This window comes from Pygocentrus nattereri, chromosome 8 (genome assembly GCF_015220715.1).
Source record: "Pygocentrus nattereri isolate fPygNat1 chromosome 8, fPygNat1.pri, whole genome shotgun sequence".
Classification (NCBI taxonomy): Eukaryota; Metazoa; Chordata; class Actinopteri; order Characiformes; family Serrasalmidae; genus Pygocentrus; species Pygocentrus nattereri.
In genome coordinates this window covers 6690607-6706969 of record NC_051218.1, presented here as the reverse complement: position 1 = coordinate 6706969, position 16363 = coordinate 6690607, and the positions used below count along the sequence as shown (strand labels likewise).

The following is a 16363-nucleotide window of genomic DNA, read 5'->3' as shown; positions in this document are numbered from 1 at the left end:
CCAGCGTTCATTGGGCGGAAGGCAGGGTACACCCCTGGACAGGTTGCCGGTCCATCGCAGGGCAGACAGACAGACACAGACAGTCACTCACACCCAGGGGCAATGTAGCATGTCCAATTGGCCTGACTGCATGTCTTTGGACTGTGGGAGGAAACCGGAGAACCCGGAGGAAACCCACGCAGACACGGGCAGAACATGCAAACTCCACACAGAGAGGACCCTGGTCGCCCGGCTGGGGAATCGAACCCAGGCGACAGCACTACCCACCGTGCCGCCCACGCATTTATAAACCATTTTATATAAAATAATACATTCGCTTCCCAAACACAGAACAGCATAAAACATTTTAACACTGCAGTTATATTTTTTAGGAGCTCTTAAATTTGAGTTATAGGAGTTTAAAACGGCCGGTCATGTAGGTTCATGACATCAGTGAGAAAGAACAGCCAATGAGCTGCTCCAATCGCCAACCAATCATCAGACTCTAGCAGTAAAGCCCACCTCCTGCTGCTCTAAACACGTTTGCTGTAGGAAAAAGGAAACATACAGGTGAGAGATTTATTTTTTTATTTTTTTCTTCTTCGTCAGGCTCCCTCTGCTGTTTGCAGTCTGTTTTTTATATAACAGGGGAAATAGGAAGTGGCCATATGACTCATAAACCAGCTCTGGGAAACCAAATAAGGCTAATCAGCCAGTTTGGCTGCTTTGCATTTTAATAGTTTCCTTGAAACCGTGAACATGGACAAATCAATAATCGCAAGTATTTATAGGACTATAAATCATCAGCTGAAATGTCGTGACCGTGACAAGCCTAGCAGTCTTGAAGCCTGAATTTTAAGTCGGTCTCATCGCTCCAGGGTCAAACTAAAGAGTCCAACCTCATCAGATGTGTCCTGACAGACTGACTGCACTTAGATATGAAGGTTCTGTTCAGGTACATATTTCACTCATCAAGGTACAAACAGTGTAAATGTTCCCTCAAAGCTCCAACGGTGGTTTTAGGGTCTGACTGTGAAGCTTAAATCAGTTTTTCCAGGTGAAAAGTTGGTATTTGTACCTTTTCATAACCGAATGTTTTAAAACAGATCAGTAGAATAAAAGCCTGGAGGCGAGGCGAGGCAGGGTGTGTGGAGTCAGTACAGCTTAGAACAGATCATTTCAGTGGATTATGGTTCAGTTATGTTCCCTGACTAGCTAGCTAGCTTTTCTCTCATTAGTTCCTGTTGAAGCACTGATTCCCCTCGCGTGGAGGGCTGTGAACCTGCTGACCCCTCGGCCTGTGCGGGACGGTTTGTGTTTCTGCCTCATTGAGATGTTCGCCTGAATGGTGCTGCCGCTAACAATAACGCTAACACACAGCTCATGAAAACAAGCCCTGCAGCAGCTCTTGAGCAGACTTGATTGTTTTTGCCCCACCCCCAGCCCCGCCCCCGAACACAGGGAACCATCGCTAGACTCCCTCCTTCACTGTTCATCTCACACTGTAGCTGTTGCTGCCCTCAGGGAGAGAAAACACTCCGAAGATGCCGCCTTAATTATGGAGTTTACAGAAACACAGCTTGGCCTTTTTCTACAGGCTGTCTGAGCTGATCTGTGTTACTGACCGAAAACATAGGCTACTGTTCTTATATGCTCTGCAATTTGTTTGCATTTTCACATTGTTAAAAACTGAAAAACGTCAAAAATGAAGATGCGAGGTTTTCTTCTGACAGCAGTGATATGAAAAATCAATTTAAAAGTTTAAAACCTAAAATCAGGTAAAAGTGTCCGGCTGATTGGCGGAGGTCAGTCCTCCAGTTCAGTTGGTGTAGTGAGAGAATTCCGCATAATTAAACGCTCCGTTCTAGAGAAACGTACCGAGTCAGAACTGTTCAGAATGGTGGTGATAGGAACCAGACGTCCACCTCTAAAATCTCCTCACAAAGGTCCTACATGAACTGGTTCTGAATTCACTGCCTGATGACTGAGACGCTGTTTTATGATAGTTTAGAGAACTTAAACTCCATTCATGGTGGAGGGATACATGCAGGGCGCTGTGCGGCAAAATAGTCCCCAAAGAAAACTTAGTATTCCAGATTTTCCACTATTTTCCATCAACATTTCATATAAACTCAGAAGACTCGTGTAGGTTCTCTGGTGGTTCTGGATGGTAAATAAATGTCTATATCTGTGTTGTAGTCATGGCGACGCCTGGTTCCCATCACCACCACTGTAAAGACGTCTGAACCATTTCACACTAAACCGCTCTGAATCTTTCAGTTATACAGATTTTGAACAAACTTCGTGGAATTCTTCTTCATTGTCCATTAAATGTACACGTCTACACCTCATTTGTGGCATTCGGTGCTGTGACGGAGGAGAGCAGTAACTTGTGATTCAGCAGCAGCAGAGAGCAGAAGCATAAATAACAACCTCTCTCTCTTTCTCTCTTTCTTGCTCGCTCGCTCGCTCTCTGCTGTGTGCTGACTCTGCAGTGTTTGTGTTGGTTGGCTCTACTGAGGCCTCTCACTGCAGCGCTAACATGAACACAGTCCTCGCTCTTTCGCTCCCCCTCGCTCTCTCTCTCTCTCTCTCTCTCTCTCCCGTTTGCTTGCGCCCTCTCTCTCTCGCTCAGGCCTTGAATCACACAGTATTTGTAGCTGTCCATGTTCTCAGCTCAAGTCCATCCTGATGTCCTGCAGATACAGTAAATTGGTTGGTATAATGTAGCGGGTAACACCTCTGCCTTCTATGCTGTAGACAGGGGTTCAATCCCCTGCCTGGGTAAGCAACCTATACCAGTAAGAGTCCTTGGGCAAGACTCCCAACACTGCCTTCACCTACCTGTGTAAAATGATGAAACTAAGTCGCTCTGGATAAGGGCATCAGCCAAATGCCATAAATGTAAATGTAGGTCTTGAAGGCCGGATTCTCTTTGCAGGTTTTTGTGATTGGCGTTAAGTTGAGGTTTAAAGCTGAGCTGAGGGAACTGAGATGGACAAGGTTCTTAGGGTGTTTTGAGTCTTTTATCTTGTATTTTTTGTGAAGTGCACAAGGATGTTTATTACTAGCTTATAGAATAGAATAGAATAGAATTCAACTTTGTCATTGCGTATGTCGCAGGTACAAAGCAACGAAATGCAGTTTGCATCCATCCAGAAGTGCTTAGCAGCAATATAAATATATATCTTACAATGTACAGTAAGTATAGTATATACAGGTTAAAAAAATATGAGGGGGTATGAACATGAAGGGGGTTATACAGGTTATAAACAAGAATGTACAGGTTATAAATATGAAGGGGTATAAAGTACTATGAACAGGCAGGGCGAGCGTAAGATGGAGTGATTTAGCGTCTGAAGGAGACGGTGGAGGCGGTGTTCGAGGTTCAGTGTCTGTTCCAGGTATTGAATTCTCCTCTTTCAACTATGCCAGTTTAAACTCTGTGGCACCTTTTAAGTACAATTTTGCCAACGCACTTAAACGTCTAACCATTCTTTATAGAATTAATAGCGGTCATAGAATGAATGAATCATAGTGAAATAACAATAATAGAAAAGTACATTAAATAAATAAATAGAATAAGATATTATTCTACAGACAAGGAGATATTAAATAATAAAAATGATGTATATTTAGTTTATTTACAATTAAAGGTTTGGTGGCAGGTCGCTGTCCCTCAGACGATGACACATTACCAAATATTTTGCAGAAAAATTGGAAATTGGTCATTTTTCAGACAAAAATTAAAGATTTGGAAGAATGTCTGTCTCTCTCTGTCTGAAAACCCACAGAGTCTCTCGCTCTCTCTCTCTCGCTCTCTCTCGCTCTCTCGCTCGCTCTCTCGCTCGCTCTCTCTCTCGCTCTCTCTCTCGCTCTCTCTCTCGCGCTCTCTCTCGCGCTCTCTCTCGCGCTCTCTCTCGCGCTCTCTCTCGCGCTCTCTCTCGCGCTCTCTCTCGCGCTCTCTCTCGCGCTCTCTCTCGCTCTCTCTCTCTCGCTCTCTCTCTCTGTTTTTGGGTGTACATTTTTGGCTCGCCTGTATTCTGTGGGCTTGGCTGTTTCTCCTAGTCGGGTGCAGCGCTGTGCCCACTAACAAGTGGGCACCATGCTTTGCAGCCCACTGTGACATTCCAGAGAGTGGCACCTTCACACGGCCATGACGTCATTGGGTCGATTGTCCGTGTGCGACGCTGTATCAGGATTACTGTTGGCTGTTTTGTGTGAGCAGCTCACTTCATGTTCTGTGGTCGCTGGATCACTGTTTGGTCATGGAGTTCACTGGAGTGGCCTGATAGGCTTGGTAGAAGATATTAAATCCCACATGCTGGATTTTGGAGCAGAAGTTCTGTTCACTCAAGGCTAAAGCACTTGGTGTACTTCTTGCGAAACGAAGTTCACGAGGGTTGCATGAAGCCAAAAGCTTCTTTGTGTGCTTACAGGCTTGCATACTTTCTGTGGCTTTGTTTGCCTGATGCATGCACTCCAATACTGCAGGAGGTGCTATGACAATTTATAAGTTCCTAAACCATCAGAAAATGATTGTCACAGTAGGCCCACCAATCCATCACTGCACCACTGCTTTCAAATTTGCTATACCCTGAATTTAATACTCTTTTAAACCCACTTTGGTCAGAGTTGTTCTTGCTCTGTGTCCTCCTGCACTGCTTTGAGGTTACATTGTAAGAGTACAGTAAAAACAAATTGTGTTTCAGAGCTATTTCATATGGCTGACATTGTGCCTTTTCTTCTTTCTACAGTGGCCGATGCCATGAAACTCAATCCGCAGCAAGCTCCCTTATATGTAAGTATGCAGTTTCTTTTGCCGTCGTTCTTTCAGAGCGGAGTTCGACTCTTGAACAGTGAGTTGTCCTGTATAAGACATTTGTTTGGGCTGTTGCAGTAATGGTCTTTAGGGAGGAGTGTTATTAGTCCATGCTCTGGTGGTTCAGCCGCATGCATGAAGGGCGAGGACGTGTGATTTGCGTGTAGGGTGGGAGTGACCGTGGGCTGGGTAATTCCATATTACTGTTTTGTTTAGCGTCAGGCAGTTTTTAATTAGATTAGTAAGGTGCTCAGGGCACACTGTGTGGGAAGGGATGCTGAACCCAAGACACAACAACACTGCTATGAGATTATGCACAAAGCCAGCTTCTGTGATGCAGCTGACTAATCTGAAGAGGACTAGGTCATGTGACTTACACATGCATGCCATGTTTTCATGGTGATGTGCTGCTGTGGGTGGTGTGCAGTCGCTGTGAAACTGGGTGTCAAGGGCAAAGTTGGATGGCATAAAGAGTCAAGAATGTAGGGAGGAGTCTGCAGTTGAAAGCTGAGAGTCTGGGGTAAAAATGGGTGGGTAGAGACTGAGGAAAAGGGTCTGCAGTTGGGGAAAGAGAGTCTGAGCTTGTGAGTTGAGAATCTGGGGGCCTGAAAGTCTGCAGTCTGGGAGAATCTAAAGTCTGGGGTCTGAGAGTCAGGAGTGGGGGACCCAAGGGCCTCAGGGCCTAACAGTCGGGAGTTGGGGTGGAGAAAGTCTGAGGGTCTGTGGGCCTGAGGACTTGGGAGTGTGGGGGGGAGCAAGTCTGGAGACCCGAGGGGGGCTACTGAGTCTGGAAGAGGGGTCCTGGGAGTCTGGGGCCTGACAGGCTGAGAGTCTGGAGTTGGGCCTGTAGAAATGTACTGCTCTGTAGAGTGTTTAGTTTTGTGTCATGTCATTATATTCAGTATTGTGTGCCTGTACTCTGACTGTATTTAGAACATTCTTCTGTCTATTCTTGTTTATCCCTACATGGTCATGTTTGTCACACCTGTCACTTGTCATGTACAGGCTAAGCCTAATCTTGGCATCAGTTCTGCTATAAAACTGAATCAGTCCAGTGTCTTACGAGCTGGCTAGGTGTCTGGTACCTGCGTGCAAACTTCACTTATCCAGACATACAGCTGGTCCCCTGGTTAAGTTGGGGTTTGGATTCATTGGGGCAAAGAGTCTGGGTGGAGAAAGCCTGATGGCCTTAGTGGCTGAAAGTCAGGCTACTAATGGGCTGAGAGTCTGGACTTGGGGGCAGTCTTGGAGGAGAAAGTATGGAGGCGTAGGTGGTGACTGAGGAAGAGAGGTAAAAAGTCCTTGGGAGGAGAGTCAGAAGTTCAGGGAAGAGTCTGAAGATGAGAGAGGAGTCAGTGTTTTAAAGGATAAGTGATACTTTTTTTAATCCCACAAAGGGAAATTCCACCTCCGCATTTAACCCATCCGTGAAGTGAAACACCACATACACACTAGTGAATAGACACACACACTAGGGGGCAGTGAGCACGCTTGCCCGGAGCTGTTGGCAGCCCTAGCAATTGGGGGTTAGGTGTCTTGCTCAAGGACGCCTCAGTCATGTGCTGTCGGCCCTGGGGATTGAACCGGCAACCTTCCGTTCACAGGGCCAGGTCCCTAACCTCCAGCCTACGACTGCCCCTGATAAGCCTGGTTTGAAGAGAAGATGCTGGTACTGAGGGAAACGTTGGGTGTTTGAGGGAGGGGTGGTCTGGGTGTTGAGTGAAGAGTCTGCAGCTGTTGAAGGGAGAGTTGCGGCATTACAGAAAGAGACAGGAGGTTAAGTGTCAAGTATCCACAGTAGACTAGTCAAGTGTCCCATCACAGAATTGGAGCTGAAGCCAAATACCCCTGAATTTATTTTGGTTAATCGTATTTGAAGTGTTTACTGTTGTCCTGTGTAATGCTTTTAACAGTGCCTGTGTTTTGTTACTGTTAGGTGTAAACTTGGTTAATGTTTGTTTAGGGTTATAACTAGGTTAGAGGTTCAGCCTCATTATGATGTAGGTCGTGTGTGTGTGTGTGTGTGTGTGTGTGTGTGTGTGTGTGTGCATGCACTGCTTTGCATGTGCACATTACAGGTGGTTGGACTGATAACATTCACTGAGCACACATGACTTACAGACTGAACAGATCAGTGGAAAAACAATATGAATAGAAAACCCACAGAGTGTCTCTCGCTCTCTCGCTCTCTCGCTCTCTCTCTCTCTCGCGCTCTCTCTCTCTCGCGCTCTCTCTCTCGCGCTCTCTCTCTCGCGCGCTCTCTCTCGCGCTCTCTCTCTCTCTCTCTCTCTCTCTCTCTCGTTATAGGAAGTCTCTGTGTTCCTGCACGAGCAGGTGTGAGCATCGCTCATCTCGTCGTTTTTATCCGAGTGCTAATTAAAAGTGCAGCAGTGCTGGCGGGTTGGTTTATTCCTGCAGCTGTGAGAGGCACATGTGGGGCGTTTGTGTGGGCGTGTTGAGCCACATTACAGAATATTGCTGTGTGTTTGTTTGTCCTCCCTGTTTTGTTGCTTGAAATGAATTAGATCTGTGTGCAGAATCGTTTAAAATTGTGTTTTCTGAGCTCATTATTGAGACGTTGCTGCTCTTTGGGCTCAGTTGACGTTTCAGAGGACAGTTACTGTGAACATAATTGTTTGATGGATCATCACTGATGGTTGTATTTTGAATATTTTTGTGACCCTGGAAAGCCAAATTTTCCACTTTATCAGAAACCCCTCCCATGTAGCTCCACCTTACTGATGAACCACCACCCAAATAAGGTGTTAACAACAGTGGTCCTGTGGTCTGAAACTGACCATTGGTTAATGCAGTAGAAGAGGGCAACAGATGTTCTATTGTCTGTGACTGTACACCAACATAGTGGATCTGTAGGGTGTTTCTGTAGATGTTTCTAATAAAGTGGCCAGTGAGAGGAGGTGCAAGGTGGGTGTTTCTAATAAAGTGGACAGAGACTCTATATCTATAAACTGTAGTGAGACAGCCGGCAGGAATGGATGTGTTACTGAGAAACAATTTAAGAGCCAAATATGGTAAATAATCCTATTTTCCCAAAAAAATGCAATGAAAAATACCTTGAATTTTAACGAGTACATTGATTTAACATAAAACACAGTACATTGCCCAAGAAATGTAAACTGAAAGACAAGGCTGTGCACTATTTAAAGGAAAATGGTTACACCTTTGATTCAAATGAGCTCAGCTTACTCTGCTTTAGTGTGATTGTGAGGCAGATGTCTTCATATTGGATTGTGGGAATTGTAGTTTTTCCCCAGATGAGCTACAGTATGTTACGTTACAATGAGATGTATGTCTCACTGAAGGCTGGGTGGTCTGCCTCATGGCTGTGTTTATGCTGTTTGTTTTTGACCTCCTCTAACACCTGCTCTCCATATCGGGCTGCTGCAGTCTAAAAGTGTCCTGTAGCTTCATGAGCATGCAGGCTATCTTCAGCATGATCTTTTTGAGGCGCTGCACGTTGCTTTCTGTGTTCAGACCCCTCTGTAGTCAGCATGCTGAAACAGGCTCTGATATAGCCCAGTGAGATATCTGACATGTCCTCAGATGACCTTAGATTTTTAGTGCGGCCAGCTGTTTCTGTTGGTCATTTGGTCTGTATTTTGAAAGCCCTGCCTCCTCCTGTTGCACGCATCAATGGAAAGCCAAGTCTGCTTCCAATAAGTAGCAGAGATCCACTGAGATTGCAGCAAACATTCTGGCTGCTAGTTTGCATTAATGCATGTGTTTACTTTTTTTTGTACTTAGGAATATAATCAAAAAAGCAAGACAAAAGCAGAACACGCTGTTATTGAAAAGTTGTTTCTAGTTTTCTAAAGAAGTTGTCACTTCTGCCCATTTGAGTCCTCGACTGCTGTGTTTCTCTACTTAAATTGGTTCTGTAGTGCCCCCCCACTTAAAAGTCTACATTTAACATGTGCTAAATGTATTTTTAAACCAGGACGTGGACAACAGGAGGATTATGGGGTGCTGCAGCAGCTTTAGTGTCTTCCTTTAAGGCCCCTTTAAGGGTCTCTAATTCTTTCTGCCTCTAATCTAAATCTAATCTAATCTTGCGCTCTCTCTCTCTTGCGCTCTCTCTCTCTAATTCTTTCTGCCTCTAATCCAAACAAAACAGAATAAGATTGGAGAAAGCATCAATCTGATATTGGGTAAAATGGTTGCTTTGGGATGGTTTAGTAGTTCTTGGTGTGGTTTGATTTGCTCTCAATGTGGTTTGGTACAATTTATTGTGGTTTGGTAGTTTCTATGATAGGTTGGTAGTTTTTTGGGATAGGTTGGTAGGCTTTTTATGGTAGGTCTCGGGATGGTTTGGTAAGTTTTGGGATGGTTTGGTAGGCTTTTAATGGTAGGTCTTGGGATGGTTTGGTAGGTTTTGGGATAGGTTGGTAGTTTTTTGGGATGGTTTGGTAGGCTTTTTATGGTAGGTCTTCGGATGGTTTGGTAAGTTTTGGGATAGGTTGGTAGTTTTTTGGGATGGTTTGGTAGGCTTTTTATGGTAGGTCTTCGGATGGTTTGGTAAGTTTTGGGATAGGTTGGTAGTTTTTTGGGATGGTTTGGTAGGCTTTTTATGGTAGGTCTTCGGATGGTTTGGTAAGTTTTGGGATGGTTTGGTAGGCTTTTAATGGTAGGTCTTGGGATGGTTTGGTAGGTTTTGGGATAGGTTGGTAGTTTTTTGGGATGGTTTGGTAGGCTTTTTATGGTAGGTCTTCGGATGGTTTGGTAAGTTTTGGGATAGGTTGGTAGTTTTTTGGGATGGTTTGGTAGGCTTTTTATGGTAGGTCTTCGGATGGTTTGGTAAGTTTTGGGATAGGTTGGTAGTTTTTTGGGATGGTTTGGTAGGCTTTTTATGGTAGATCTTGGGATGGTTTGGTAAGTTTTGGGATAGGTTGGTAGGCTTTTTATGGTAGGTCTTTTGGTTGGTTTGGTAAGTTTTGGGATAGGTTGGTAGTTTTTTGGGATAGGTTGATAGGCTTTTTATGGTAGGTCTTGGGATGGTTTGGTAAGTTTTGGGATGGTTTGGTAGGCTGTATATTATGTTCAGTGTTTTGTCTGATTCTCTGTGCTGTGATTCCCATTTTTGTAAAGCTGCTTTGTGACAACATCAGTTGTAAAAAGCACTATATAAATAAATTTGATTTGATTTGATTTTAATGGTAGGTCTTGGGATGGTTTGGTAGGTTTTGGGATAGGTTGGTAGTTTTTTGGGATGGTTTGGTAGGCTTTTTATGGTAGGTCTTGGAATGGTTTGGTAAGTTTTAGGATAGGTTGGTAGTTTTTTGGGATAGGTTGGTAGGCTTTTTATGGTAGGTCTTTATATGGTTTGGTAAGTTTTGGGATGGTTTGGTAGGCTTTTAATGGTAGGTCTTGGGATGGTTTGGTAGGTTTTGGGATAGGTTGGTAGTTTTTTGGGATGGTTTGGTAGGCTTTTTATGGTAGGTTTTGGGATAGGTTGCTAGTTTTTTGGCATGATTTGGTAGACTTTTTATGGTAGGTTTTGGGATAGGTTGGTAGGTTTTGGGATAGGTTGGTAGGTTTTGGGATAGGTTGGTAGTTTTTTGGGATGGTTTGGTGGTTTGTGGTGTTTATTTGCTCTCCTGCGCTGGTCAGACACTTTAAAAAAATTTAAGCAGGAAATCAGTAGTGAAAATATGGGACTACTTCTGTTTATACAAGGAAAATTAAGATGCATCGAAAAGTGGACTCATGCCGTCTCATCCAGATACATACCATGATGTAGATTGGGTCACATTTCCTTGCTTTAAGGAGGTTTATTAGATGTGGAGTTTTATATGTGTACACCTGTGTAAAGAGCAGCCCTTTGAGGAAGTCTTTGTCAGGTCTGATCTCTCCTCATGCAGGTTCTGCGCACCTATTGCACCTATTGTGCATCTCGATATAAATGCCAGTATAACATTTGCTGTTTGGTCTGATGGTGTTTGGCCTGATGTTCAGTTTCACCAAATCTGACGGTGGTTTTTCTCGAGAGTCTAAGTGGTTTAGTCTCAGGAATGTCGCTGTGCTGACTCTGAGGTTTAAGGATGTCCTAAAATGCACCCTGTAGCCCCGCCTAGTGTTAATTAACATATATTTGCATGTTGGTCAATTTGAAAACGAAAAAGCAAAGTGGCAAATAAAAACAATCTCCAGCAGGTGGCGCCGATGTTTGTTTGCATTTGTTTTTTCATTCTGACAGGTAAAGCGCGTCTGCGCCAAAGACTCCCGGACTGCCTCTTTGCTGTTTATCTACTTTACTTTTTCATTTTGTCAGATATGCAGCTGATTGCTATGAAAAAGAAATAAGAAGCTAAACATTGCGTTTTGATTTTAGTTTTGACGCGTAGTCTGCATTTCATGAAGATAAGCCAGAGTGAAGCGTGTATTTTCTTTTCTCGGTTAGCTTTTTCGTTTTAATGAAATACCAGACAAATGACTAAAATGAAATGACAAATGGCCATTTTAAATTTATCCTTAATTTTGTCCCAATGACTCTAACTGCAAATGTAGGCATTTCATTTCATCTTCTGTTTTGGCAGGATATTTGCGCAGCTGTCTGCATTTATATTTTATTGTTTGAAATTATTTCTTTTTTGGCTGGATTTGCCTTCCATAGATTCCGGACTAGCATTACACATTTTGAGACAAATATTTACTTTTTTGCCTCTTAAAGCTGCGAGCAGGACGTTTATATCATCCAGCTTGAGTGGCAGGTGTTGCAGATTAAACATGGGCTGGAACCAGCCCTGTGACCAGAAGGTCGCTGGTTCGTTCCCCTGAGCTGAACTGACTGAACTGCCCTTGAGCAAGACGCCTAACCCCCAACTGCTCCCTGGGCGCCATGGCTTTCATTTAATTTATTTACTTTCCAGTCAGAACAGCCATTATGTACAAGTGTTTCATTTTTTCTGAGGATATTAGATATAAGATGGTCCACTTGCATAAGGAAGAAGCGTCAATGGAAAATAAGCTGAACTGCAGTTCAAAAACTGATTAAACGCTACCGAGAAAATGAGGCTCCTAACAACCACCTGGAAGAGCTGATCAACCCCAAAACTGCCCCCATCAGATAAACAGTTCGCCAGTTCGATCCCCTGAGCCAACAGTACGTGGCTGAAGTGCCCTTGAGCAAGACACCTATCCCCCAACTGCTCCCCAGGCGCTGTGGATAGGGCTGGCCACCGGTCCGGGCAAGTGTGCTCGCTTCCCCCTAGTGTGTTCACTAGTGTGCACGCATGTAGGGGTTTCACTGCACGGATGGGTTAAATGTGGAGGTCTAATTCCACAGTGTGTAAACACAGTTGGCTAAAGGTTCTGAATTCAAATTCATTCAAATTAAATCAACTCTGATTTAAGTAGTTTTTTCTTTACACCCCTAGTTACATAACACACATTCAGGAACAGAGATGACACACGCAGACGCCGAACGGATGTGACTGAGTGTTTAGTTTGGAAAATTACTGAGTGTTTCTTATCCACACTGAGGGGAGGGTCAGTTAGCCTGCACCCAAACACAATCAGTGCTTAAACACACATCTAACCCTGTAATTAAAAGGGGGCGGGGACGGGGGGGAGGGGTAATGACTGTTTATCCAGAGTCTGTGTGTGTGGGGGCGCTGCTGTTAGTGTGTGGTGTTAGCCGATGTATGCTGTCTCTTCATGTCCAGGTGCTGATTGTTTTCTTATTTACGGTTTGTTCGTTGCGGATGCCGTAACTGTATTTAAAAGGGAGACTGAAGAACTTCTGAGGGTTCCTCTGTTTATTTTTGTTTGTTTGGTTTTCAAAGCACGGTAAGAGGAGTTAATCTCAGCTGACACTCTGCTAAAAATATCTGTCTGATAGCAGGAGAAACAGGTCAGAAGTTTGGGCACACAGAACGTATGGAAACATGAATAGAGCAAAAAAGTGTTAAACTACTCCAGACGGTCTATTATAGATTCTTCAGTCCTGTTCTTGTTTTGTAAATAAATTCATACATGGGCTTCAACTTCACTGTTTTTGTCTTCAAGCATTTATTCATAATCATACAATCATTTTCTTCCAGATTATGAAGTGTATATACATTTAACCAAGGTCCAAATGTGTGACACTGTGGATACTGTACTGGGCAACAGTCAGAGATGCTTTTTATTTATTTAATTTCCATTCAAAACAGCGATTATGTACAAAGTAGTTCATTATTTCTGAGGATATTAGATGTAAGAGAGTCCACTTACATATGGAAGAAGAAAGTCAATGGAAAATGGTTTTCAAAACTGCAGTTCTAAATCTGATTAAAAGCTCCAGAGAAAATATGGCTCCTAACAACCACCTGGAAGAGCTGGTCGACTCCAAAACTGCCCTCATTTAAGTGCCAGATAAACGGCACTTAAAGCTTCCATCTTTGAGAGAGAGAGGAGAAGATCAAGCTGCTTCAGATCTGAAAACATCCACAGGTGGTTCTGTCCATCCTTCCACTGTGAGAAGACCACTCAGTGCTGTGGGTCTGAAAGGACGTGCAGCTGATCAAGAAGAACCTCACTGAGAAAAGGAGACGGACACATCAAACAAAGAAGCAGAACGATGGACTGACCACCCCAGAGTCCAGACCTCAGCACCACTGAATGTGTTTGATTACTTCAGAAAATCATCAACCAGCTTCTAAGACTGAACTTTGGAGGCGTGTCTGCAGGTTCTTTGAGGAGCTGAAAGTGAGGCTCCTGAGAAGAACTCAAGTATTTGAACTGTAAAATGAAATCAACTTCTAAGACTCAATGGAAGTCTCCCAAAAAATATTAAACAAATCTGCTGTTTTGATTGGGCATTAAATAAATGAAGGGGGTGGGGGTTTGGGTGGTCTCTGACTTTTGCACAGTACCTGTAAATTTACAGCTCATCTCCTCGACTCTCATGTCGGGTAAAACGTGAAAGTTGTAAAGAGACACATTTGTGTCCTGCTCTGTCCTGCAGGGTGAGTGTGTGTTGACAGTCCAGCTGAGTGAGGAAGAGTACGTGGAGGACGAGGAAGATGTGGAGTTTTACCTGCTGTTTGCCGGAACCACCCAGAGACACCTGACCACCACGCTGAGGGTCAGCCATGTTACACTGCAGGCTGTGTGTCCAGGTGAGTAGTTGACCCGCTGGGCTGCAGGTGAGATGGAAAAGAAAATGCATGTCTGGGACGACGTTTGGTGCTGGATTTCTAGACCTGTGAAGATCAGACAGACAATGTACGATTACAGGCGATTTACAGTGTAATTGTCTTGTTTTCTTGCTCGTCTGCAGCGGTTAAAGTGGCCACATTGGCTGATGAGCTGATTCCTAGCTGTCGATAGGTAGTCGCTGTGTAGTAACTGATGACAGAAAGCGCTTGAAGCTGAAAAGTATAGCATTATGTACTTAAATAAAATATTTAGCCTTTTTTCAGTAGAATTCTTTTGGTAATTTGCATCGAATAGAATTTATTATAATGTGCCACTGATACACACCCTGATTTCTCTGCTGTCTCTCCTTCTGGACAAACTCTATGCAAATGAGCTGAGTGGCGTCCAGTCAGATTGTTGATTCGTAGGGATGTGACCAGTTGTGTGATGCCCACAGTTACACACTTGCACAAAAAATACAGTAAAATACATATTTTTCAGTGTAGCATAACTTAATGATGTAAAAAGTAAACATGAATTTTTTTTTTTTTTTTTTACAAATTCCTCGGTTAAGCCCCTTAAAAATATTTCTATTTTAAAATCGTTTCTCAAATGTTGAAGGTTGTTTTTTGTGCTGAGCTGTTTTACAGATGCAGAGTGACTGTGAAGCAGGATTTAAAAAAGAAAAATCAGAGGATCATGAGGGAAAAGTGTCTAATATTTATGCATCTTTTTAATCCCTGCAGCCTTTGTGACACGGTTTCCTGCTCAAAATGGAGAATGAACCCAAAAAGGCTTTGGATTATTTATTTATTTATTATTTAAACTGTCCTACATGCTCTGTAACTGCAGAAAAGCTGTTGTTGTCTTTTTTTTTTTTTTTTTTTTTAAACTTACCCCAAGCCCAAAAACTCACCCAAATCCCCCTCTCATCTTAAATGAGGTCTGGAGGTTAGGGGACCAGCCCTGTGACCGGAAGGTCGCCGGTTTGATCCCCAGCGCCCACAGTACATGACTGAGGTGTCCTTCAGCAAGACACCTAACCCCAATCTGCTCCACCGGGCACTGTGGATAGGGCTGCCCACCGCTCTGGGCAAGTGTGTGTTTCACTTCACCTATGGGTTAAATGTGGAGGTGAAATTTCCCCGTTGTAGGACTAAGAAGCATCACTTAAACTTGCCTTGCCTACATTTTAAGTTTCTTTGTAGAGCATGTTTCATACAGTACTGTCAATCAAAGTGCTTTACAAATGAGAAAATAGTCGGATATTAAAGAGTTGTTTAAAAAAAATAATAAATAAACAAGAATAGAAATGAAGAACACGGTTAAAACAGTAGATTTAAGAGAGTTGTAGTCAGTAAGCCCAGACATGTTTGGTGCCTGATGTTTGCTTCTGCACTTTTAACGCTGGAGCTATGTCTAAATCATCACTTCAAAGGGTTTGGAGTTGTTGGGAATCTCTAATAGACCTGTGTGGTTTCTGACGCTGTATGACTCACTGATCCATAAACCTGGACTCAGTTATGGTTAAATTTGAGACTCCTACTGTTTTTAAGCTATACTAATGTACTTTAGTCCACGTTTATAGATCACAGTGAGTCAGGAACCTAATGAGGTCAGTGTCGCCTAATCATCTCTATTAGAGGTACTAATGCTGGTAGGTGGGCTAATTAACCTCATAGCTCCAGTGCTTAGACTAAAGAAGCGAGTGTCCGACGCCGAAGGCGACTCGGTGTGAATGTAACCCACGTTGCAGCGCGTTCTGGTGGTGTGTGTGGGTTTCAGACGTGCTGCTGTGAGATGAAATATGTTGCTGAAGTAGCAGAAGCTGCGTGTTCGTATGAAAACGTGCTCAGTGCGGGGATCGGTGTGATGTTCCTGGCAGCGCTCTCAGGACAGTCAACATTATTAATGCGCGCCTTTCTCTCCCTCAGCACATTTCGCTCTCGTACGAGGCCCTCGGTTTCCAACTCGTGGAAATAAAATAGTTCTTGCGGGAACATTTCATGATAATTATATCTGTCTGGGCTGCTGGCAGTCAGCGCTGTGTTGTTTTTCTGGGTTTTTTGTGTAAGAGGCTCACTTTGTGAAGCAGCTTCACACTGCAGAGCTGATCTGAGTAGCAGGACGCTGTTTAACCCTTCTGACAGGAGTTAGGCCCGGTCCCATTTCACCCCTCGCCCCTACCACTGAGCCCTTACTCCTCTGCTTTATGCGATCACATCTAGGTGTAGGGTGTCCCGATTCTTGTTGAGATAGAGGGGTGAAGTGTTGGGGCTACATGACCCTCCAAACGGAGGTCTTTCAGAGACTCCAAACGGAGAGATATCAGAAATAAAGAAAAACAGGCCAGATGGAGCACAAGAGGCCAAAGAAACCCACAAATATGAGAATTTTCTCTGTTAAAAAATTACGATAACCACT

General features: G+C 43.7%; 1 protein-coding gene across 7 annotated transcripts in view; it reads left to right on the top strand.

Moving 5' to 3' along the window:
* akap13 (A-kinase anchoring protein 13) overlaps window positions 1-16363 on the top strand; it is a 174892-nt gene that overhangs the window by 33885 nt on the left and 124644 nt on the right. For all 7 annotated transcript variants that reach the window (XM_037540397.1, XM_037540401.1, XM_037540398.1 and 4 more), the window contains exons 2-3: window positions 4737-4780; window positions 13767-13920. In XM_037540397.1, coding sequence (XP_037396294.1) covers window positions 4748-4780; window positions 13767-13920 — 187 coding nt within the window. In that variant the 5' untranslated portion in view covers window positions 4737-4747. The remainder of the gene's footprint in view (window positions 1-4736; window positions 4781-13766; window positions 13921-16363) is intronic.